Genomic DNA, 24,668 nt, shown 5'->3' with positions numbered 1-24,668 from the left:
AACTTTAAATTATACACAATATGTAGAAAAACTTATTAGCAGATTTTTTGGATGGATCTTATCATGGTTTTATACTGGAAATATGCAAATTACTAAAAATTATAAATGTCAAAATTCAAGGAACAGCATTTTCTTGGTTTTAAAGCATAAAAACTTGTGTCAAGGATTACAATTGTAAAAATAAAGAAAAGAAGAGAAAAGAAAAGAAAAAGATCATTTATTTTATAAGGTTTATTCCTGGATATAACCATAAGCTTCGAAATTTAGCGTGTTATATATTCGAATAAACTTGACTCATGTTAATACTACTTTCCCAGGTAACTGTAACAAGATGTTAGATAGTACTACCTGTACAGATCATGGCAATGATGTTTACTGTAAGAATTGTTACGGGAAGCTATTTGGACCGAAAGGATATGGATTCGCAGGAGGAGCTTCTGGACTGTCCATGGATACAGGAAATCCTGATGAAGTTACTAGAGAGTAAGCTTGATATGGGGAATATTTTCCATAAAACTATAAATTTTGCTACTTTTGCAAGTAGAAACATAATGCATGGTTTATTGGTTTTACATTTAAAAAAGAATCATTGATCCAAAAGAGGCTTCAGAACTAACTAAAAGTCACAATGTGTAAAATGTAAATAATTGTAAGTCAAAGTACAGACCTTCTATACAGAATCTTGGTTCACACTTTACAACAAGCTATAAAGGGCCCCAAAAATCCTAGTGGAAAACAACTCAAACAGGAAAACCAACAGTCTAATGTATATAAAACAGACCTTCTATACAGAGTCTTGGTTCATACCTAACAGCAAGCTATAAAGGGCCCCAAAATTACTAGAGTAAAACAACTCAAACAGGAAAACCAACAGTCTAATGTATATAAAAAAACAAGTGATGAGAAACACTTAACAAACCACACCCACTGAACAACAAAACATGATTTTTTATTAATCAAAATAATTAAAAATACATGTAATGTTTAGGGCTCCACATATGCAACTTCAAACTCATATTTATAGAATACATAATTTTATGAAGAATATATTTATATTTATTACAGAAATGTATCCAGCCTATCAATTGCCCAGGCTGCACCACTGCTTCCTGATACAAAACAAAATGCTGTAATAGGGGGTGGGGACATTTGTCCTAGGTGTGGCAAAGCTGTCTACTTTGCAGAGAAAGTATTTGGAGGAGGACAGGTAAGCCTAAGATAATTCAAAGCTGGGTCTTCAAGCAACAGTAAATGATAAGAATTAATGGGTACATAGAAAAGGGGAGACAAATACAGAAATTTATAGGTGTAAATTCAGAAAAAAATTCTCCCATTGACTTTAATGCTAATCTATGTCTTGAATTAAATGTATACCTGATTTACCTTTAAAAATTAGAAAGCTTTCATATATCATTTAGGAACGTACAAATGTAGGCCTATCTTTTGCAACAATAAAGACATAGCCTCATGTGGCATTTTTGGGCATTCACGTGGCCTTGTTTACAAACACTGTAGATTCAAACTTAATTCCTTTACCGACCTTCATTACTTTTCAACCCTGTTGTAAAGAGAATGTAATTTCATCACTTTAAAAAAAAAAATTTAACTGTTGTTTTGATCCATTTATCAAATATTATCTATTATAAACATAATTTACCAATTAGAAGAGCACAGGACCTTAGTTTTATACAGAGCTCTCTCCCATAAATGAGCGATCCCTGATGAAGTATATTTATTTACGGAATTTACCCCTATAGGAAATTACTTTTATATTCAAACTACAAAAGAACCTGCAGTAAATGCTTGTACACTGATATAAAATAACAAAAAGAAGCATTCAGTTCTTAAAAAACCCTCGTTATCTTTATTTTACATTTGTTGTAAGTTGTTAAAAGTTGAGCGGATTTTAGTGATATTCTCTGGTTGTATTGAATAAGATAAACTCTGTAATTTTATGTTATCCTATGCCTCACTTCCTATATTAAGATAGTTTCTTTCTTTGCTAGGATGAAAATCCATCTGCAGATCATCATCAGGTTAACACTGTTGCAAATTATTTGCATCTCCTGAAATCTATTGTTGTAATCTAAAAACTTAGATATAAAACTTGCATTCTTTTTAGGTTTATATATGAATGCTGATACATTTGTACTAGAAAGACTCTATTATAAATTTTTCTTCTGAAAATGAGATCTGTTTACTGTGGATTCATTAATTATCGTTTGATATCGTAGATTTCATGGGTTGAGGTTAATCACTAATTCAAATTTCCAACCAAGTACACATTTTCTATTGGTATTAATGCCGACATTGGTAAAACCATGAAATAAAATATCCCAGGTGTATGGTTTCCTTCAATATTCCAAAGTTGTTATCCACAAAAATTTGTGAATCCACAATATTAGTTTCAATTCTATTTTAACCTAGAAAATGTATCATTTCTATTTTTACTTGAGAGAGATATCAATGTGCATGCAGTTTTCATTAACATTATTGATTAAAGATTCCTGGTGCAATTATTGTAATTGATGATAAATAATATATATCAAAATTAATTCAAAATTAAGCTTTTCAAATGCATCTAAGTGCATTTAATTCCTTTGGATGTATTTTGTCTATTTAATCCTTTATTAACTTTGCTATAGTCTTTCCTCTCACTGAATACCTATTTCATGAGAAAGTTATCTCTATATTGTTGTTTCATTCTTAGCTTTTGTTTAAATAAAATTAAAAGAAATTTTTTTAATTATTTCAAAATGGACTTCTTACATGAAATAAAAACTTGTGTTATATGTTTCATTTTTCTCATTTATAACATACTGATTTAAAATGCTTGTATATACAATGTAAGACAAACAGAGATTTCATAATATTTATTAAGGATATTTGAAGTTTGCTATCATGATCATTTGTTGAGATTACGTATAACCAGTAACATAGCCATTACAGACAATGAAATATGAAATGAAATGATTGATTGTTGTTAAGCACCACTTTATTGGCTTTTTTTGTGGTGGAGGAATTAGGAGTGCACAGAGATAACCTTTGGCAGGAAAACTGACAATCCTAGTCAATTTAGATTGGTTTTAAATGCACCTGCCAGCACTTTGCCAATAAAGTCCTAGAAATAATAAAATGCCGAGTATGTCTATGTGACCAACCAAAAAATACAAATAAGAAATTAACATCTAGAAGACATGGCGTCCACTCTAGGCAGGTCCTCTAACAATCTGTAAAGTTTTAAATCGTAACAAGTTGTATAATGATGTCATCATAGGATCTTATTGTCTTGTAACAGTTTTTCCACTTGTTTTCACAGACATATCACAAGAGCTGTTTTAAATGTACTGCCTGTGGAAAAGGACTTGATTCTACTACACTCACCCATAAAGAAGATGAAGTTTTCTGTAGATGTAAGTTACATATATGGTTGTAGTTACTGTAAATTCAGAAATTATTGCATGCATTTATTATTGTGATTTTGTCATTTAAGACTAAAATGCAATTTTTATGTTTGTGATATTGAAAAAAATCCTGTTCAATTTATATAAACATTTTCAAATTGTGAGTTTAAATTATTGTGATTATGACCCTGTCGAATTTTTCGCAATAATAAAAATACTGCAATAATATCTTAATTTGCAGTAAGCTGTAACAAAATATAAGAAATATTTAAAAAAAATAACTAATAATTTGTGCTGTCTATGAAGATTGTCTATGTCTATCTAAGCATAGCAGGATATTTAAAATTGTGCATTACATTTTTTATGTTAATTTGTAAAACAAACGAAAGTACATGTATTAGTCAGTCCTTAAAATTTAATCCAAACTCCTATTTTAAGGAGTAAATCATGAGAAAATGTTGGTAACCTCTTGGTCATAAGACAAAATTATGTCTATGAGCAGAAAGACAAAAAACTTTAAGCCAATCAGAAGACGTGTTACATCCAAAATTGATTTATGTAAGAAGAAACCTTACATTAAAATTTGAACATCCAGTTGAATACAATAGTTCTCCATCCAAGAAAGCTAAATATTCATCTTCAATATTCAATTTTGAACATTTCCATCTTTCTTTCACTTTTGTTTCACTGTATACATAGTGTCAATCACATAATGGCTGCAATTGTGCATTATGTCTGATTTAAAAAAAAAAAAAAAAAAAAGCAAAAAAAACATCACATTAATTTCTAAAGAGCATTTTAATATCAAAAATTACAAGAACTTTTTTTTCTTTTTTTCAGCATGTTATGCAAAATATTTTGGACCAAAAGGATTTGGATTTGGACAAACCCTTCAACATACAGGATAAAATGACATATGTGAAATATTAAGATGAACATATCTACTCAAGAAAATCAAACCTGGCATTATCACATATTTTTTTAAATGAACAGGATGTCTTTGACAAATTTAACCTTATGCATAAAATGTTTGTTAGTTTTGATTTTTAATACATAAAGATATTATTGTATAAGTTAACATTGATGTTGATTGGATGGATGTTTTAATGCATATGAAAATGCCAAATGTGTTTTAATGAAATTTCTTCTTTTTTATTTTACTGAATTTTTAAGTCGTGTACCTTTTAGCTGCCTACATTTTTACAGATCATATTCATATAAGTTTAATTTGTTTTTAAAAGAATCTCAAAAAGTTTGTTTTTTTAAATGGTACTGGTAATAAAAATGATACTTTGACTGTTTGGTTTAATAACCAACAACACAATTTTTATATGCCTATCATTAGTCATCAACCTTTTTAAAATCTGTTTATGAATATATACGATCTGAAATATGCTCTGTCATAATAATAAAATTAAATTTATATGTTTTTTTTATTTTATTGAATTTTTTTTATCACTACCGGTAAATGGGTATACATTTTTACTGACTTTTTTATGAATTGTACTCTTAAATTTGTTAAACAAAATCAAACCAGTCCAGTTAACTCGTAATTTATAAGTCATTTTTTTCTTTTTTAACAATTTATAATATTTTTTTTCTATTCATTCAAAATTTATGAAGATGATATCACCCTTACCACATATCAAGAAACATAAAGTTATATTTTGCTTGCCAGACAAAAAAGGTTGTGTGCATTCCATGTTTAGAGATAACTTTTGTATGCTACATTTTTATATTAAAAATATAATGTTAGTTAATGATAAAGACTTGGATTTGTACAATTGTAGTTTTCAGACTTTTGATTAACTGTTTTAATCAAAAATCTTTTTGATCTATGGGCATTTTTTATTCACCACGAAAAGAAAGTGTATTTTAGTTGAAGTAATTCAGAATCAATGCATTGTACATGACAAGTATGAACAGGACTTTCAAGTTTGTTGAATGCAGTTGGAAGTTTTGTACAGAGCAGTGTGAATTATCAGGTTTAAAATGAAAATCTGATATAAAAAATATATGTTGTATTGTATATTAAGGTTGTATTGATTACTGGTATTTGTGTAAGTTATTTTTAGAATCTTTACATGTTTTAATGTAGACTTTTTTTTAAAGTATTTTTAAAGATTCAGGCAATATCCTTAAAACACTACTTAACTAGTTTTCCTCATCTTTAAAATAGACTTGCTTTGTATCTAGTATGCTATTTCTTGTTTTCATTAGAGTTGATAAGTGAGTTACTTCCCTTGTTATTTTTCAGTATAGATAATTTTTGGAATATGCTAAATCATTATCCAAAAGTCCAGTTTTGGGAGAAGATGCATTAAAAATCTCCTTTACAACTGGCTTTTCCATCCTGAGACACCGTTGTTCTTTCTGCAATAAGTCAAAGGTCATAAGTAAGGTAGATAACCCTTGCTGATGAATGTCAAGGACAGTGAGTTGCTTAATAAATAAAAACATGATGTAAGGTAATTACTACTTTATCAGCTGAATTGGTTAGTATACAGGGATGAAGAAATTGACATAAATCAAGGGGAGTGTCATCTTTCCAAAGATTTCAAAGTTTTGGGATATTGCCTGAGTATTACCACTGAAGACATGTGTTTTTTCAACACTTATTTGTTATATGATAATTAAAATTGACAACAACACTTCAAAAGATCTGCAATTTTATTATCTATGTCTACATGTTTCGCCTGCAAGGCAGGCTTCATCAGGACAATTTTTATACAGAAATTGAGCCCCTGAAGTACTCAAAGTGGTGCATTGAATTTGACGTCGTCATGGTGAGAGAAACAATGAAAAGTGAAAGTAGCAATACAGAGTTATAAATAGATAGAAAATTAAAGTTTGTATACAATGTAACTTGAGTTCGTTTTACTATTATATGATACATGAAATTGTTCTAAAGGCTTGGCATCTAATAGGACGAACTTCCCATGGTTCCTACCACTTCGCAAGGCTTCTCTTCCAACCTGGCCATAGTTGGAGGTTACTACTTCCCGGCGCGTCGGCAACAATAGGAAGATTATGATCGCCGCTGTGGATAATAAAATTGTCAAAAGCTGTTCCTTTGTTAATTATTTGGTGACTATATAATTTTTGGATCGTCTGCAGTAGTTGGTCTGTATAATGGCATAGTTGTGAATTCCTAGTTCATTTAAGATCGGCGCCCGTGGTACGTTTCTTCTGCAATTATTTATATCTGCTATCATTTATAGATGTATAGGTGGTATCGGACATCTTCGTCATCTTGATTCAGTTGTTATTTCGTTGTAAGTATGGAATATTCCTTGGTCCATGTATATGCTGGTGGCCTGTAGATCGGCGCTGTTAGCTTGGCGGTTCCTTTCGGATGCAGGGGTTCACGATTAAATAATAAATTAAATTCCGCGAGGTGAACCAACGCCTGTGAAATCGTTTTGGTAGAGTCCCTGAAGTGGATACCTTGGTATGCCGGGTTGTCAAATCATGCAAATGAATGCAATCCTTAAATGATAATTAAAATTGACAACAACACTTATTTGTTATATATGTACATTTTAGTATGCTTATTCTATATTCATTTTAGTATTACAGACTTATATACTCTTATGTTACAGGTAGATTATGTTTGAACTTTAGGCGCTTTTTTTATATAAGAATGCACTTGGATTTTTTTTAAATTATTATGCAAATGAAATGTTAAAGACCCTAGTGACTTTCATTTACTGAAACAAATCAGTTATATCATTGATATCAATTATGATTCCAAAGGCTTTATCAATCCGCTGTACTATAAGGCATAATGGAAGCCTTTAAATGGCATTTTTACATCCTGAAATTATGTTTAAATCTATTGACCTTTACTCTCTTCAATTAACTCAAGTCCTTTGCACATTTTGTTATCAAAATCATAGATCATTTGATTTGTTTACCCATTTGTTAAGCTTTGCACGTTTTTAAGAGTCATTGTGTAATTCATATTCATACAAGATATATTTTTGTTGTATAATGTATAGATCAAAATTTTGCTTTTAATTTCACACATGTTTTCAAAATACTTAGTCACTATTTAATGAAAATAGCATCCTTGTTTCAACCAAAATCATACTTGTGTTTACCTTATTAAATTCAATGTGATCAATACTATGAAAAACCTATTAAAAGCTGTTTTGAGAATTATCTTGTTTACATCAGATACCTCAATATATAGCAGCTGTTTGATAGAAATCTGCAAAATCTTAGTTTAATTGCTTGAATTTTCTGTTTCTCCTATATATGGAAGTCAATACTTATAAAAAGCTCTAAAATAGCATTCAAAGTGAAATGATTGGTCACAAAAAAACAGTTAAACTTGTAATGCTGAACCAATTAAATCTTCATTTACAAAATAACTTTGAAAGGATTATAAAAAGCAACTGATACTGTAAATTAAAGACCTGAAACATTTGCTAATGTCAAAAAAAGGCCCCATATGTTGAACTTTCATTACGCATGGTGGAAAGAAACTATATCAAAGAACATTTTATTCAGAGTACAATGTAAACAAGAAAAAAGAATTTAGATATTTTTTTAACATATTTTATTTAAGTTTCCATGAAAATTTGTTGCATAACATTTGAATAACCCAAGACTATTTTCTACTTTTGTTTGTTTATGACTGAGAGTCAAATAAGTAGAAATTCGGATCCACTTTTCAACAAATTCACATTTACCTCTTGAATAATGAATATCGAGGAAGAATTTGGAAATTTTCTCTAATTTAAAAATTGTTTAATAGACATTCTGAAGGTTTATACAATAAATTTCTCTTAAAATAATAACATAATATGTTGGTGAAATATTTAACCTGGACATAACTTCCAGTGCATGTTATTGGAATGGTAAATATAGAGTATTATGAAGCCATTCACCGACAAATTCATAATAAAGTCCTTTGGACTTCAAATTATGAGTGAGCAGAGTTTACACACAAATAACCTCCTTCAAAATACTCTTCATAACTATAATTATTGTAATAAGGATGTGAACTGTTTCCATGGCTTAAAATATATATACCAGTTATTGTTGTCATACTGTAGGTGCCATTATTGTTAATGTTAACAGACTGACCAGTTGTTTTGTTAATTATGTGTTAACAGTCTGGTTGTGAGAGTTAACATGATAGATTGTTGTGTAATAAATGCTTTAAATGCAAATTAGTTTTGACTTTATATACTTTGAAATATGTTAAAAAATAGTCGTGCAAATCTTGCATAACCCCTAGAACCTTTTGGTTCAATTTCATAGAGATCCATATACTCATAGCAGGGGCAGATCCAGCCATTTTAAAATGGAGGGTTCCTAACCCAGGATAAAGGGGGTGGGTTCCAACTACATGTCCCTATTCAAATGCATTGATCATCAAAAAAAAGGGGGGGGGTTCCAACCCCATGGACCACCCCCTGGATCCGCACCTGCATACAAAAGTTATTGTCCTGAAACACGAAAAAGCTTTTCCCCCTTATTTCTTAAACTAGTGGGAACAATACCTCACAAATCAATCAAACCTTCCTTGTGTGGTGTGTGTGGTATTGAACAATGTGGTACAATTTCGTAGAGATCAATACACTTATGGGAGTTTTCAGTTGTAAAATGATAAGCTTTTCAAAACACGAGTTTATATTAATAGGGGATTAATAAAGGAATCAAAAGAGCAAAAAAATATATAGGTCAATGTGCTTGTTTTCGAAATATTAGCCTTTGAAATTCGACTTTTCCTACCTGTATCATTTACAAGTTTAAGTTCTCAAAAACATGTAAAAGAATTTTAAGATTTATAACAAAAAAAATATGTGTCAATGGGCAAATTTTTTAAGGCATTCATAAGGATAAAACCAGAGGATTTAGAAAATCTGACAAAAATTCCAAAACATAACAAGCGAACATCCTTATACTTAGTAATTGCCTGGAAACCAAAGATCTTCAGACAATGATGGTGTCATACTTTTATATGGAAGCAGCTATTTTGAGGTTGTATAAAAATCTGTTGTAAATGGTGTTCAAAAGCTAAGTGGTCTCATCAGTGCTGGTTTTCATTTGCAGAATATATTTAGGTATACCAAATGTATGCAGGTTTTCTGATTTGAATGCTGTGCCATAGGCGACGGGTATTAAGTGGTACTATCCATCCCACTTTCATACCTGCACTCGAACTTAACTTAAAGGTTTGACTCATTTAAAACTAGAAGTGACATCAAATGCTCTTAAAAAGTACAATTTGTTGTAAAATTTCAATCTATCACAAAACAGGCAGGATATATTGCAGAAGTAACCAGGTGCTCTGCAGGGTGCAGCTTAATACGACCGCAGTGGCCCCTTTTTGGCCCCTTATTCCTAAATGTTCAGGGATATTAACCCCAAACTGAATCAAAGCCTTCCTTTCGTTATATGAAATCTTGTGGTACAATGTCAGAGAGATCCATACAGTTATACATTAGTTATTGTCCCGAAACTACAAAAATGCTTGTTTTTTGGCCTTTAATACCTAGACTGTTTGCTCCATGACCCTTAAAATAAATCCCAACCTTCTACTTTATGGTATGAACAATGTGGTACAATATCAGAGCAATTGAAATACTAAAACACAACTTATTGTCTTCAGACGACGCCACCGACGTGATACCAATAATATTATATGACCAAATTTTATTTCATTTTTGCGGTTGTATAAAAATTGCTTACTTAGTTTAACTCAACATAATGAAGCTGCAGACAAAATATTAAATCATTGCCATCACTCATAGAAGTCAAGAACACTTTGACGAAAGATTTGTTTTGGGACAGAGTGGAGCTGTAACTGTTGATGCCGATAAAATTAAGATGGGGTATGATTGCCAATGAGACAACTCTCGACCAGAGACCAAATGCCATACAAGTAAGCAACTTCCACACACATGATAAATAATGAACCAGATTTATTTTAATCAAAAGCTTAGATTAATTGTTAATTAATGTCCAGTGGCAAATATCACATGCACATTCAAGGCAAGACAAACGCTATACAGTATCTTTTCTTTAATTAAATGTGTAAACTATTGTCTATTCAGAATTTAGGGTTTTTTCAGTAAGTAATTGCTGTGAAAACAATGTTTTTTCTTTGTTTTTACAAACTTAACAAGAAGACTAAATAAGTTAAATTAAATTATAACCATATATTCCTGATGTAAGCAAGAAGTGTGATAAACTAGAGGCTCTGAAGAGCCGGTGTCACTTACCTTGTCAAATCTATGTGCATTTTAAACAAGTGAAACAGATGGATTCATGACCAAAATTGTGTTTTGGTGTTGGTGATGTGTTTGTAGATCTTACTTGACTGAACAATCTTGCTGCTTACAATTATCTCTATCTATAATGAACTTGGACCAGAAGTGAAAGTGGAAAATATTTTGTAAAAATTTACAAAAATTTACAAAATTTATGTCAATTGTTAAAAATTTACTATAAAGGGCAATAACTCCTTAAGAGGTCAATTGACAGCTTTGGTCATGTTGACTTATTTGTAGCTCTTACTTTGCTGTACATTATTGCTGTTTACAGTTTATCTTTATCTATAATAATATTCAAGATTATAACAAAAAGCTGCAAAATTTTCTTAAAATAACAAATTCAGGGGCAGTACCCCAACAACAAGTTGCCTGATTAGTCTGAAAATTTCACTGCAGATAGATCTTGACCTAATGAACTATTTTATCTATAGCAGATTTGCTCTTAATGATTAGATTTCAGAGATATGAGCCAATGACTGCATTTTACCCCATGTATTATTTTTAGCCATGTTGGCCATCTTGGTTCACCGGCGCGGTCATTGGACACATTTCTTAAACTATATACTCTAATGATGATTGTGGACAGGTGTGGTTAAATTTGTCTGAGTAGTTTCAGAGAAGATTTTTGTAAGAGATTACAAAAATTTACAAAAAATTGTTAAAAATTGATTATAAAGGGCAATAACTCCTTAAGGGGTCAACTGACCATTTTGGTCATGTTGATTTATTTGTAGATCTTACTTTGCTGAACATTATTGTTGTTCACAGTTTATCTCTATCTATAAAATTATTCAAGATAATATCCAAAATAGGCCAAAATTCCTTAAAATTACCAATTATGGGGCAGCAACCCAACAACGGGTTCTCTGATTCATCTGATAATTTCGGGGCAGATAGACCTTGACCTGATCAACAATTTTACCAATGTCAAATTTGCTCTAAATGCTTTGGTTTTAAAGATATAAGCCAAAATCTATTTTTAGCTATGGCGGCCATCTTGGTTAGTTGGCTGAGTCACCGGACACATTTTTAAAATTAGATACCCGAATGATGATTATAGCCGAGTTTGATTTTTAAAATTCAACCCAGTAGTTTTAGAGAAGATTTTTGTAAAAGTTAATGAGGATGGACGCAAGATGACAGATGACACCGGACGCCCAGTGATGAGAAAAGCTCACTTGGCCCTTCAGGCCAGGTGAGCTAAAAATGAATTTAGTTATCATAGGTCAAACATATTTATGTCTCAAAGCCAAGCCTTCCTATGAGATTTTACAGAGGAGAGCAGGGTACAGTGCAAAACTTGGAAGATATAATCCCTGTATCCCTAACCTTTCCGTTCAGCCCTGTAGCTTTTCTATGATGATTCATCACAAAGAACTGTAAGTTATGTGTGTTGGCATTACATATAGTTTTTAGGTCACCTGGCCCGAAGTGCCAAGTGAGCTACTTTTACATGATTTTCCAAAACCAAAGTAAGGCAGGTGAGCGACACAGGCTCTTGAGTGCCTCTAGTTATTGTCATAAATTATTTCAGCTAATTCATATAATTAATGTATAGCTTTAACTAACGAATTCTCCATTGGAACTATTATGTAACGAGACCTCTTTATGTCAGTATACTATTACCCTACAGTGTAGTATAGTTGATATCAAGATGATAATCACTTCCACTTCAGACTTATATAAATATGTAAAATTATAAATAAATATAAAGGACATCTATTTAAGGTCATTCATATAAAAATAAAAACATGAGGTTGAATAATTTTTATTGACTCATTATTTTACAGAACAAAATAATATAAATATAGCACATCACCCTGATCATTCATACTAACAGAGCGTCATCAAATACTTGAAGAGCTACTGACATTTATTTTTAAAAAAAATTCAGTTTATACACTGTAAAGATATTTCAGTAATTTAAGGTTTGAAAATCTCTTAAAATATTAAGTACATTTAGTAAATTTTAAAGCAAACAGATTTTTTATGTATTTAAAATGAAATATTGTCAAAACATCCCAGACAAGAAAATTTAATGCTGTTCAAGTGCTAGAAATAGAGCTTTTCAGAAAAAGGAATTCATGAGTTCATCACACACAAAATGGGGGGAAATATTTTTTACAGGCACAAAGTTTATGCAAAAATCAAACACATGTTTTATTGTATGCAACAATAAAAGAGTGGCTGAAAATCTTCATTTGAAGTGTCTGTAGTATTGTATCTCAAAGCTGAAGTGAGTCGTTCTTTTTAGAAAATCTTCAGTTTACTTCTATGTAATGAGTTTCAGAGTTTTCTCCCTTTTCAGTGGTTACCACAACAATGTTGCCAACAAACTGATGAATAGACCCCTTTACTATGCAGGGAAAGATTTTCACAAAACAAAATAAAATCAATGGAAACCCCTAGATAAAGACTATTTCAATTGAAAGCCCTATTTGATCGTTATATATATATTATAAGAAATTATTTTTAGAACTCAAAAATAAAACTTGGATATACAACTGTATTCAATGATAAAGTTTCAAAAACACAATAAAAGATAAGAAGCTACAATTCTATTTGTGACATGTAACTATTAAATGTTCTTACAGGTAAATAAAATAAAAGTTATACTGATACATTGAATAAGTGTCACAATGATATAAAATATGAGGCAAATTTATATAATATTGATTCCTTTTAAATACTGGTTCCTCTAGATCTAGTCCTAAATTGTGCATAAATTATCAAAACTAATATTCATATTTTGTTAAGATGAGCAAAAAACACATGAAATGGCAAGTTACAACAGATTTTTACAGATAGGAAGTCCAGACAATAAATGTTGTTTTATTTGGAAAAAACACTGTTATATTCAGTAATTTAACGAATTCAGGGTTTAAATAGTTTCAGATGGTCCAATGAATATTGTGGCGTTAGATATGCCTAGACGAGGAAAGGACGTTTCTAGTCAATTATATGATAAAATTGTTCAAACAAAAATGATATCAAACTTATGTGTACAGGCAGTTTAACAAGATTCACTTAACGCAGACATATCTTTAATTAATTATTTATTCAATAAAAACTATTCAAAGATCATGATTCACAGATCATGATTCACAGATCATGATTCACAGATCATGATTCAAAGATCATGATTCACAGTGAATTGAAAAGTTTTTATGAATGATTTTTCACAAATATATAATACATCATGAAGCAAAACAAAACCCTATAAAATATAGAGGAAGCATATGAGAAAAGATTTACTAGTACAGTGTAACTATTCTTTAAATTATTTTAACAATCCCTTGAGAGAGAAAAGGACAAGAAGACTTTTGCTTCTTCTTTTCAAAATGTCACTGATTAAAACATTCATTTGATCAGTGACAATTTGATAGACTAACCACTTAATATCCTCTCCCAACGTCAATCTTTTCCAAACAACACATATATAACAAATAATATCAGAGCTTCTCTTACTACACATCCAATAAAATGCCTTGATGGTGCAGTGGTATTACTTGCATGATGTATTTTCTTATACAACTTGTATGAAATGTTTGTCACAATTTTTTTTTATCTAAACTATAAGGGTCATCATTTTAAACATCGGTCAAACATTGTAGATCCTATATAGCCTCCCCTCATTGATTTTGAAACATTCTGTTCAAATAACCGTCTGTTGTTCTGTAATACATCTGCTGCTTCTTTGTTTAACGGGTCCTCCGGATTTGGTTCCTAGAAAAGACAATGGATCATTAATTTTATAATGTATGAATTTTAAAAAAACAGGTGCTCCTCAGGGCACAGCTTAATACAACTGCAGAAGTTGAACCCAGAACAGTTGGGGCAAGTATGGACACAACATTCAAGCTTGATACAGCTCTGTATTTGGATTGCGATCAATTTTTTGACATAATATGAGTTTCTGACACAAAACAAATTCCAAGATCTTACAAATATATTGCTCAATATTGTGCAATTAAAGATTTCTTCTTTTAACTTTTCAAAAATTTAGAATTTGACAAAAAAAAAATGAAAACAACTACCACCCCCCTTTTTTTTTGCAATTAGTCCAAAACCTGACATTTCTTTATACATAATATACAAGTAGTGTCAGGGAGGTAAATCGGAACATACCTAACATTGTTTGTTAAATGTTTTAGAATTACCTCCCTTACACTGCTTTCAAATTGTCTTAATTGTCCATTGACAAGAAATACCTAGATTTCCCCCTTTTTTGCCCCTAATTCTGAAACATTTTGAGCCATTACCCCCCCGAAGTCAATACTAACCATCCCTTCACAGTATGGAAACTTATGGTTTAATTTCAGAGAGATTCATACACTTAAACATGTTATTGTTTGAAAACTACAAAAATGATTATTTTGGGCCCCCTTTTTGATCCCTAACTCCTACACTCTTGGGACCATAACCACCAAAATCAATCCTAACCTTCCTTTAATGGTATTGAACCTTCTTGAAAAAATTATAGAGATCCATGCACAAGTTATATATTATTGTCTGTAAACTAGAAAAATGCTTCTTTTTGGCCCTTGTTTGGCCCCTAATTCCTACATATTCGGAAAAATTAAACCCAAACTGATTCCCAGCCTTCCCTGTGTTATATGGAAACTTGTGGTACAATGTCAGAGAGATCCATACAGTTACACACAAGTTATTGTCCTGAAACTAGATAAATGTTGTTTTTGGCCCCTTTGGGCCCCTAATTCCTAAACCTTTGGGACCATAAACCCAAAAATCAATCCCAAGCTTCCCAAGCTACACAGACGACGTGATACCAATATACGACCCAAACAAAATAATTTGCGGTCGTATAAAAATGTTTTACCATATTGATTGACTCCTTAGTTCATACATTATATTATATCAAATAATTATCTTCTTGTTTCAAAATTCTAATTGGGAAAATATATTACTGTGGATTCATTTATTTTCGTGGATATTGAATTTCGTGGTTTTCCTATGGAAAATTTGTAATTTTCTGAACATTGGAATTCGTGGTTCAACTGTACCTTACAAAATCCCCAAAAATTGGTAACAAACGAAAAATAATTAATCCACAGTACATTATTGTAGTATTAAGTAATCCCTTTTATAAGCTGGCTTTCTCAAATCATTATGATGTCACAACATACAGAGGAACAATATTTACAACATCTTACTGATTGTGAAAGTAGAATGACTACTATGTTGTTAAGAAAGATAATAAAGAAACTAAAGAAGGCAAGTGACATTAATGTTTTAAAATTGGTTCATTTAATACAACAGAATAATTTTCTGATCTGCAAACAGGACTGATAACAAATAGAAAACTTATTATAATCATTTGCATGATTTGTATTTGGTTCAAAAGTGGGTTTACTATCAACAATCTCATTTTAAAACCTTTAATCAACTGCAAGAATTAAGGACTGACAGCAGGAGAGAAACTTGTCATTTTCATAAAATTTCTTATGCTTACAAGATATTTTTTCCCAGATTCCATTTTATCAATTGTTGTGTTGTCTCAACTTTCACTGACAGTCAATAAGGTCTTTCCAAGAAACATAATCTATTAACTAAGTTTTATATGAGAGCCATAGTGTAGTCGTCAGCACATTGGACTACTAACACAAAGGTTCCTAGGGAGAAAATTATTGGTCCCTTGACCTGAACCTTTGACCTACTGCCCAAAGAATCAATAGGGGTTTAGTTTTTTTCCAAGGAGCATTTCCATGTTTTATACAAGTTGGCCATATAGTTGAAAAAGATATGATCTGGGAACCAAAATTTTGAAAAAATTTCAGTCTATTACTTGCTACTCTGACTCTGACCTGGTCTAATTATATAATGACATAGAAAACTAATATTTCACCACTTGGCTAAAAGCTGATAATTTATATATATGTTATAAAATTCATATAATCTTACCAAAAATAAATACTGTAATCCATATACTATAGAATTTATTGTTAACACAGGTTTCCAGTCTTCTCTAAAAATAGATACACAGAAATCTGTCAAATATTGTATATTGATTGTTTATAAATATTCTCAATCTTTGATGGTCAACTGTTTTTATGCCCCACCTACGATAGTAGAGGGGCATTATGTTTTCTGGTCTGTGCGTCCGTTCGTTCGTTCGTCCGTCCGTCTGTTCGTTCGTTCGTCCGTCTGTCCCGCTTCAGGTTAAAGTTTTTGGTCAAGGTAGTTTTTGATGAAGTTGAAGTCCAATCAACTTGAAACTTAGTATACATGTGCCCTATGATATGATCTTTCTAATTTAAATGCCAAATTAGAGTTTTGACCCCAATTTTACGGTTCACTGAACATAGAAAATGATAGTGCAAATTTCAGGTTAAAGTTTTTGGCTTCAGGTTAAAGTTTTTGGTCAAGGTAGTTTTTGATGAAGTTGAAGTCCAATCAACTTGAAACTTAGTATACATGTGCCCTATGATATGATCTTTCTAATTTAAATGCCAAATTAGAGTTTTGACCCCAATTTTACGGTTCACTGAACATAGAAAATGATAGTGCAAATTTCAGGTTAAAGTTTTTGGCTTCAGGTTAAAGTTTTTGGTCAAGGTAGTTTTTGATGAAGTTGAAGTCCAATCAACTTGAAACTTAGTATACATGTGCCCTATGATATGATCTTTCTAATTTAAATGCCAAATTAGAGTTTTGACCCCAATTTTACGGTTCACTGAACATAGAAAATGATAGTGCAAATTTCAGGTTAAAGTTTTTGGTCAAGGTAGTTTTTGATAAACTTTCATAAAGTAGAAGTCCAATCAACTTGAAACTTAGTATACATGTTCCCTTTGATAAGATCATTCTAATTTTAATGCCAAATTAGAGAATTTAGTCCAATTTCACAGTCCTTTAAACATAGAAAATGATAGTGCGAGTGGGGCATCCGTGTACTGTGGACACATTCTTGTTCATTCAATATTCCAACAGCATATATTATTTACTTTAATACTATGCATACAATTAAGTTTGCCACTAAATATTTTATATAGCATGCCTTTTTCATCACTTTATTTTGTCAAGAATCTAACAATGACAATTAAGTCTTACTTTTAAAATTAATTAAAAAACATAACGAAACAATTTAACTGAAATTACTAATGGCACTGCAAAAAATATAAGATAGAACAGTCTGATCAGTAATTATTTTTTAAAGATGTAATCATAAAGACTGGGTTTTTAATGTTTGATGGACAACAGAACAATTTTCTGTAAAGATTTCTTTAAATTGATTTCATGATCAAATAGGAAAGTGGTCACCCAAAAAATAGCGATAAAATGAAAGAGAATAATGAATACATTTTTCAATCCTGACCCTATTTATAAAGCTGCCAAGGTTAAAATTTGAAGCCACAAATTTGACAATTGTAATTTGTAGTACTCTATTTTATATAAAACTTAAAATCTGACATAGTCAGATAACACTTTTATATCTAAATCAAACAGTTTTAACCTTACCTTAAAATATTGAGGCATACATTTCCTTCCAAATCTATGTTTGGATGATACACCATTGTTTCACATTTGACCTTCGGTGGGTCATGAGGATAACCTTGACCTACTTTAAAACTAAATACAAATCTTCCTCCTCTGTAGAAACCCTAAATCAAACAAAGATATATCATTAATGTTAGTTTGCTAGTGTTAAATGCTACTCTCATCATCCTTATCCTGGATAGTCAATTTTGTTGGTAGAAGAAGCCCGAGTAACCAAAGTTCAGAGAGAACCTCAGACCTTCATTTGACTTTTGAATGGAAAACTGACAATCATTGTCAATGAAGATTAAAGTTGAACATACCTTGTCAACATATATTTGTTTTGCTTAACAGATATTCTTCCAAAAACTGTGATACAAACCATGCTTTAACATCTGTATCTGTTGAAAAAATATGTATGAAAAAGACACCTTTTTTAGTTGACTAGCAGACAATAAGTATAAACTTTGGGCTGTTGTACTCTTGAGTTGAAGTTCCCATTTAAATTTATAGTAGACTAATAAATAACAGGCATGTGACCTGTATTGGTAATGATTGGTTGCCTATCTTCCTTTGATAGAGTATTTTTACAGTACATGTATTTGGACTTTTCCTGTAAGATTGGAATATATACTGGTACATATGTATGTAAAAACAGTAAAATATTTGAACACAGTAATACATGTTTCTCATCTTTTATAAAGATTAGACTGTTGGATTTCCCATTTGAATGGTTTTACACTAGTCATTTTGAACTCATGGTTTTGGCATACAATTGGGGTTTTCCTTTGAATTAATTGGGTTTTAGAACCCTGCAATGGGCAATTGCATTGGTTTTGTTATTATTTGTATTGCATAATCATGCAAATACACAGCTTATCTGGAGCTCTGAATTATTTAGGATGAATTCCAATCTTTTATACAAATACATACCTCATCTGGACAAATGGTAAGTTTAAAGGTTAATAAGTCATCTTGATCAGGAAAATCTAGTTGACAGGTCTTTGGTAAATTGAGTTCATTAATATCTGAAAAAAAATAATACACCTGTTGCTTTACTATCATACTAATCTGCCAATTATCAAGTATTCTTAATTAATAACAGTGTGTTGTTCTATTCATTAAAGCCACAGTGTTCCAGCCAGACCATTATGTATTTACAAGGTTCAGCACCTAGCCTTTTTATCTGATGCCATTTTTTCTAGTGATTTTGCATTGGCACCATGCCCTTTCCATTGTGCTGCTCTGACCTGTTATTGAGGTTTTTCAATATAAAATTTACGATTTTCTATTGCCAATCTGCATAATGTATGTTACAGAAGTGTGTTGCTGAGAACCTGTGAGTTGAAGACATTACGCTGATGGGGTCAGTTTGGCCATGTAATAAAACTAGTCATTTCAGTCAGTACCTAGCTGAGCACAAGGTGAAGTATACTTTGCTGTCATACAAAAATGTAACAACTCTGTGGTGCATTTATTCTGTGCTCTTTTAGTCAGTAATCAACTGGCATTTACCTCAGATTTCATAATTTGTTTTTATAGATATTTCACAAGAATAGTTTTACGTGCACTTGAAAGTAAACATGAAAAATAGTAGACACAACTTCTTTCACTTCAATGTGGAAGTAAACGCAAAAGTAAACGCCTGTTTATTTATTACAAAATAAGAAGACACACTGTTTTCCCATTAAAACAGAGGTAAATACCGGTTTACTTTTTACGCTACCATTGTCTGGCGAAATTTCAGAGTAAACATGTCATGCACATGAAGTGGGGGCAAGTAAACGCTGGGCTAACTTGTTTCCCTAGTCTACATGTAATGCTTTGTCTGTGCAAACCCAACAATTATCTTCTATGAAGTATGAAATGGCATACATATAAACTTTCATTTGGTTCATATAAATTTTCCATGAGGTACATGTACTATGGTATGAATATAGATTCCTACACTGCAGCAAGTGTATTATGATATTTCTCCACTCGAGACAGTTTAATTTTATTATTTAAAGCGCAAGGCTTGCCGAACTTTTCATATAATTAAAATTTAACTGTTGAAAGTAGAGAAATATCGTAATACACAAGTTATTGTGTCGGAATCTGTTTCTCTGGTGATTTGTATCCTTCTTTTTGAAAGATTTTCAGTAACTTGTGTTCTTCAATATCTGTTTGAGTAAGTTGTCGATACCAATACTGGCTTTGATACAACGGTATGAGAGCGCCACTGATTTATTGATTGGGCATGAGAGCAGATTTAAAGCTCTCTACGCTTGATGTGCACACTACAGTGTAGTCAAGCTGGTTCCACGCGATCACTGGTTTTACAAAGAATGAATTTGAGTATTGTGGTGTTTTGCTTGGTGGAATGTCAAAACATGAAAAGTCTGACTGAAATTTGACGGCGTCTGGAAGGTCGTTTGTATGGCAAAGGAATAGCAATGGTCCTAGGACTGTGCCTTGTGGGACTCCAGAGTCTACCGTTACTTCTTCTGATTGTTCTCCTTCCACTACCACTTTCATTATCCTGTTTGTCAAAAACATATTCAACCAGTTAATTATTGGCCCACGGATTCCATAAGCGGCCATTTTTGATAGCAGTTTCTTATGGGGTACTGTGTCAAAAGCTTTTGAGAAGTTTAGTATGGCAATATAGGTTTGAAGTACTTGGGTTTCGCATAAGTAACCTGATCTAAAACCATGGTTTAAAGATGTTAACACAGTATGCTTTTCTAGATGTTTCATTATATGCCTGCATATTATATGTTCCAGGATCTTACATGGTACTGATGTCAACGATACAGGTCTGTAATTTTCAGCAGCGTGTTTATCGCCTTTTTTTTTAAACGCATGATACATGTATGTTTGCGTTTAGCCAGTCTTGAGGAAGGGTTGCAGTGTCTATAGATTTTTGGAAGATTGCTGTCAGTTCTGGTGTAATTTGACTTGCACATTCTTTCAAAATTCTGTTTGAGAATCCATCCGGTACAGAAGCTTTTGATGGGTTGACATCTTTTAGCAGTTTTTCTAGTCCCTTTTCTGTTATTATGAGGTTTGGTATGGTTTCCTTAATATGCTTTGTTGTGTCTGGTATTGTTGTGGCTTTATCTATTGTGAAAACTGATTTGAATAGCTGTATTAGTATTTCAGCTTTCCCTTTACTGTCGCTGATGAGTTTCCCTTTGTTTTTTGATGGGGCTACTCAACATGCTCAAATGTTGTCATTTTTTCTGGATTTGTTGTATTTCTGGAATGGCTTGGTGTTGTTTGATTCTAGGCCCTTTAGTATGGTGTTGTTGATATATGACCATTCAGCTTTTCTTATTTGGCTTTTGATTTCTTTTTGTAATTTGACCATTTTTTTGTTCTTTTAGCTTGTTGCAATGTTGGTATAATCAGCTTTTCTTTTTGAACATTTTCCTTATTTTGAGTGTTATCCAGGGAAGGCTGTTTTTTGAGCGGATTCTTTGGCTGGTATATGTTTGTCCATGCTTTGGAATAGTTCTTTCTTGAACGTGTCACTCATTTCTTGGACATTTGAACCTTGTTTGTACATCTGTTTAATTCTTGTTGATGTTTTGGAGATGTCTTCATATGCAACGTCATCATGCATGGTCACTTTTTTTCCTGACGTCATAATAGAAAAATTCAGAAGAAAACAAAACATTTTGACATCATAATCACATTTCGACTTATCATTTACCGAAAACGGATATCTCACTAGTGAGGAAAAATATTTTTCTCACACCGATCAAAATAGCACAAAAATTAGAGAAATGTTAATATGGGGACGAAGTCCCCAATTACGGTAGAAAAATCAATTATTAAAAAAAAAAAAAAAAAAAAATCGGGAAAATTTCCCGAATTTTTCATTCTACTAATGAACTCAAAATCGTTAACTTTTTTTTTCAGATCTAGTTCCTGTTCCGGTTTTCCCCGCTTTGCGCAGAAATCTGTCTTGTTTGCATGAGACTTTGAAAAGAAAATTATATGTATCAGTCTAGTAAAATATAAGATTGGAACTCAATACAATTTCATTTTTAATAATTGTTTGATTTTATTATTATTGATTTTAAATTAGTATTAGATTATGTAAGCAGAATTGAAAACAAAACATTAATTGAAGAAGTAAAAATATTTTCGGACAGTCAAACAGCAATTGGAATCTTAACATTAAATTGGAAAATTGAAAATAACAGATCCACTTCACATGAAATTATTTCCCTTATTAAATGTATCCAAAAACACCATGGAATAAGAATTAATTTTGATTGGACCCCAGGACATGCAGATGTTAGAGGAAATGAAATAGCTGATAAACTAGCTAAAGAGGCAGCTAAAGAGGCAAATCAAATTCAGAAAGAAGCCCATATTACAGTAACTAAACAAGATATTAAAACAGCAGCAAGAATTTTAGTAAATAAAAAGTGGCAACATAGATGGGATAATAGTGATACAGGAAGATTTTATTATAACTTTCATCAGACTGTCAGCAATAAATCGACATTTAATTATCCAGATCACAAAACAGCAAAAATTATTAGAAATTTAAGATCCGGATACTACCTAAAAAATTATCAAAACAAAATCAATCAAAATATAGACCCAAAGTGTGAATGCGGTCAATTAGAAACTGTGGAACATTATTTACTATTTTGTGAAAATTATGAAGAGGCAAGACAGAAACTTATACATGAGATATACTTCAACACAGGATCGTTACATATTGATTTGGAACTTTTATTGTCAATAGAAAAAAACGACAATGTCTCCGTCTCTAATGAAACACTAATGCGATTGTTGGGTGACTTTATTTGCGAGTCGCGCCGGTTTGATTAATGTAATGTTAGATTTTTTTTATTTTTTTTTTCTTTCTTTTCCTTTAAATTTTCATGTTAATTAATAAATGTAGATATATTTTTTAATTTTTGGAAAAAATATGTTAAGCACAGTTGCCACCTAATAGTATGTATTTTAAAGTACAAGTGAGTTGTTTACCAGAGTGAAATATTAATACACGCGAGATTTAAATAATTACAAGGGAGACAATCCAGTGTCAACAGCGACACCTACAGAATACAGAATACAGTTTGATTTGAAAAAAACGTTACCTGATGGAAGCGTTTCTTTTGTTTACATTGAATATGACGTCATAACTTAAACAACGTCACAGCTAAATCCCTAACCACAGAACCGAAATCGGGAACGTTACGGTATTTCAGTTTCCTTTATTAACATGTTTGAGGTAAAAAAAAAAAATAATACATACAGACTTCGTCCCCATTCACAGGTTATGCCTGCCTCATATTATTCCATGAAATACCAAAATGGTCAGGGTACTAAGTGGTTTCTGTCAGGGTAAGAAATGGGAGTACGAAAGGTTAAGGGTACAAAATGACTTTAATTCCCTCTTTATGGCATTACTCAAATCAATGGAATGTGATAAATTCGTTGAATTTCTCAGACACTATTTCTGATTTCACCTTTCTGTATTCTCAACTGTGCAGCTGATGCTTTTTTCTGTGTTCCTGATTTTTCTCCACCATCGGTACCGTCTTTTTTCGCCTGTTTTAGTGAAAACAACTTAATCATTTTGGTCTTCTGTTTTTTTTTTTTATTGTGAAAGTACCCAGTGCGTAATAAAGCACTTCCGCTTAAAATTTCGTATGATTATCTTATTGGCGAAAGATAAAAAAAATACTGACAGGCTTCAAATTAAAAATAATTCGTACATTTTTCCTATTTGTCAAATAAAAAATAAAAAATATCCGAAGACAAATTATATTCTAAATTTTGACTTTTACACCGACTTCCGGTAAACTTCATTCCTTCCTTGGCAGCGAAAGGTAAACCTATTTTGTTACTACTATTTCCTTGCTAGAGAATTACGACGCAAATGTCATTCATGTTTTGTTAAATAAAACAATTAATCAGACCACAATGTTTTAAAATAAGTAATCTTTACCTTTCAAAGATTAGCCGATCAAGTTTTATGAACATGTAAATTTCTGTTATTTTAACCTGGTAACACTATAACAGTAAATAATTTAGTGAGTAAAGTTTGATTGAGGTAGGAATTGACTCTACACTCCAGCGTCAAAGGTTATTTTTGGCTACCGTTAGCTTCAAATTGATGTCAGAATATCCTAAATATCGAGATTCCTTAGACATTTCAAACTACATCTACATTTACGACGATCCATCAGCACATTGATGACTATACGTCGGCGAATTGTAAACAGACATGCACTTAATAAAATATAATAACTAATGAATGCAATAATTAAAAAATAATTTTGTGCAAAAACAAAACAAATTAACACATTTACATATTTACAAACAGGTTCATGGATATCTAAATATACTGACTCTGCCAGTCTCTGGATCAGTATTTTAAACTGATCCAGGGAGTTAACACTGATAACGTTTTGTGGAAGTGCAGGGTTCGAAATAAGCGCTATCCCATTTGCCCGAGGCAAGTAAA

At 31.5% G+C, this 24,668-nt stretch overlaps 3 protein-coding genes across 6 annotated transcripts in view; 2 read left to right on the top strand and 1 right to left on the bottom strand.

The window, feature by feature from the left end:
* Positions 1 to 4,843, top strand: part of LOC139481514 (cysteine and glycine-rich protein 1-like) — a 29,399-nt gene extending 24,556 nt beyond the window's left edge. For 3 of the 4 annotated variants that reach the window (XM_071264895.1, XM_071264897.1, XM_071264896.1), the window contains exons 7-10: positions 318 to 483; positions 1,066 to 1,207; positions 3,320 to 3,413; positions 4,245 to 4,840. In XM_071264895.1, coding sequence (XP_071120996.1) covers positions 318 to 483; positions 1,066 to 1,207; positions 3,320 to 3,413; positions 4,245 to 4,312 — 470 coding nt within the window. In that variant the 3' untranslated portion in view covers positions 4,313 to 4,840. Of the gene's footprint in view, positions 1 to 317; positions 484 to 1,065; positions 1,208 to 3,319; positions 3,414 to 4,244 lie in introns of all 4 variants that reach the window. The other variant, XM_071264898.1, reaches the window with a different exon arrangement.
* A 7,602-nt stretch (positions 4,844 to 12,445) lies between these two features.
* Positions 12,446 to 23,843, bottom strand: LOC139481489 (NEDD8-conjugating enzyme Ubc12). Its single transcript, XM_071264858.1, has 5 exons — positions 23,668 to 23,843; positions 19,124 to 19,218; positions 18,173 to 18,315; positions 16,616 to 16,679; positions 12,446 to 14,419 (listed from the first exon to the last, which is right to left on the bottom strand). Exons 1-5 carry the CDS (start codon positions 23,774 to 23,776, stop codon positions 14,279 to 14,281), a joined length of 552 nt encoding a protein of 183 aa, XP_071120959.1. The 5' UTR covers positions 23,777 to 23,843; the 3' UTR covers positions 12,446 to 14,278.
* A 131-nt stretch (positions 23,844 to 23,974) lies between these two features.
* The window catches only part of LOC139481488 (phosphatidylserine synthase 2-like), a 28,997-nt gene continuing 28,303 nt past the window's right edge, over positions 23,975 to 24,668 (top strand). The window contains exon 1 of the transcript XR_011654625.1: positions 23,975 to 24,030. The gene's annotated coding sequence lies outside the window, so the exon portion shown is untranslated. The remainder of the gene's footprint in view (positions 24,031 to 24,668) is intronic.

This window comes from Mytilus edulis, chromosome 7 (genome assembly GCF_963676685.1).
Source record: "Mytilus edulis chromosome 7, xbMytEdul2.2, whole genome shotgun sequence".
NCBI lineage: Eukaryota > Metazoa > Mollusca > Bivalvia > Mytilida > Mytilidae > Mytilus > Mytilus edulis.
The sequence above is the reverse complement of the archived record's forward strand: the minus strand, read 5'-3'. Positions and strand labels throughout refer to the sequence as shown.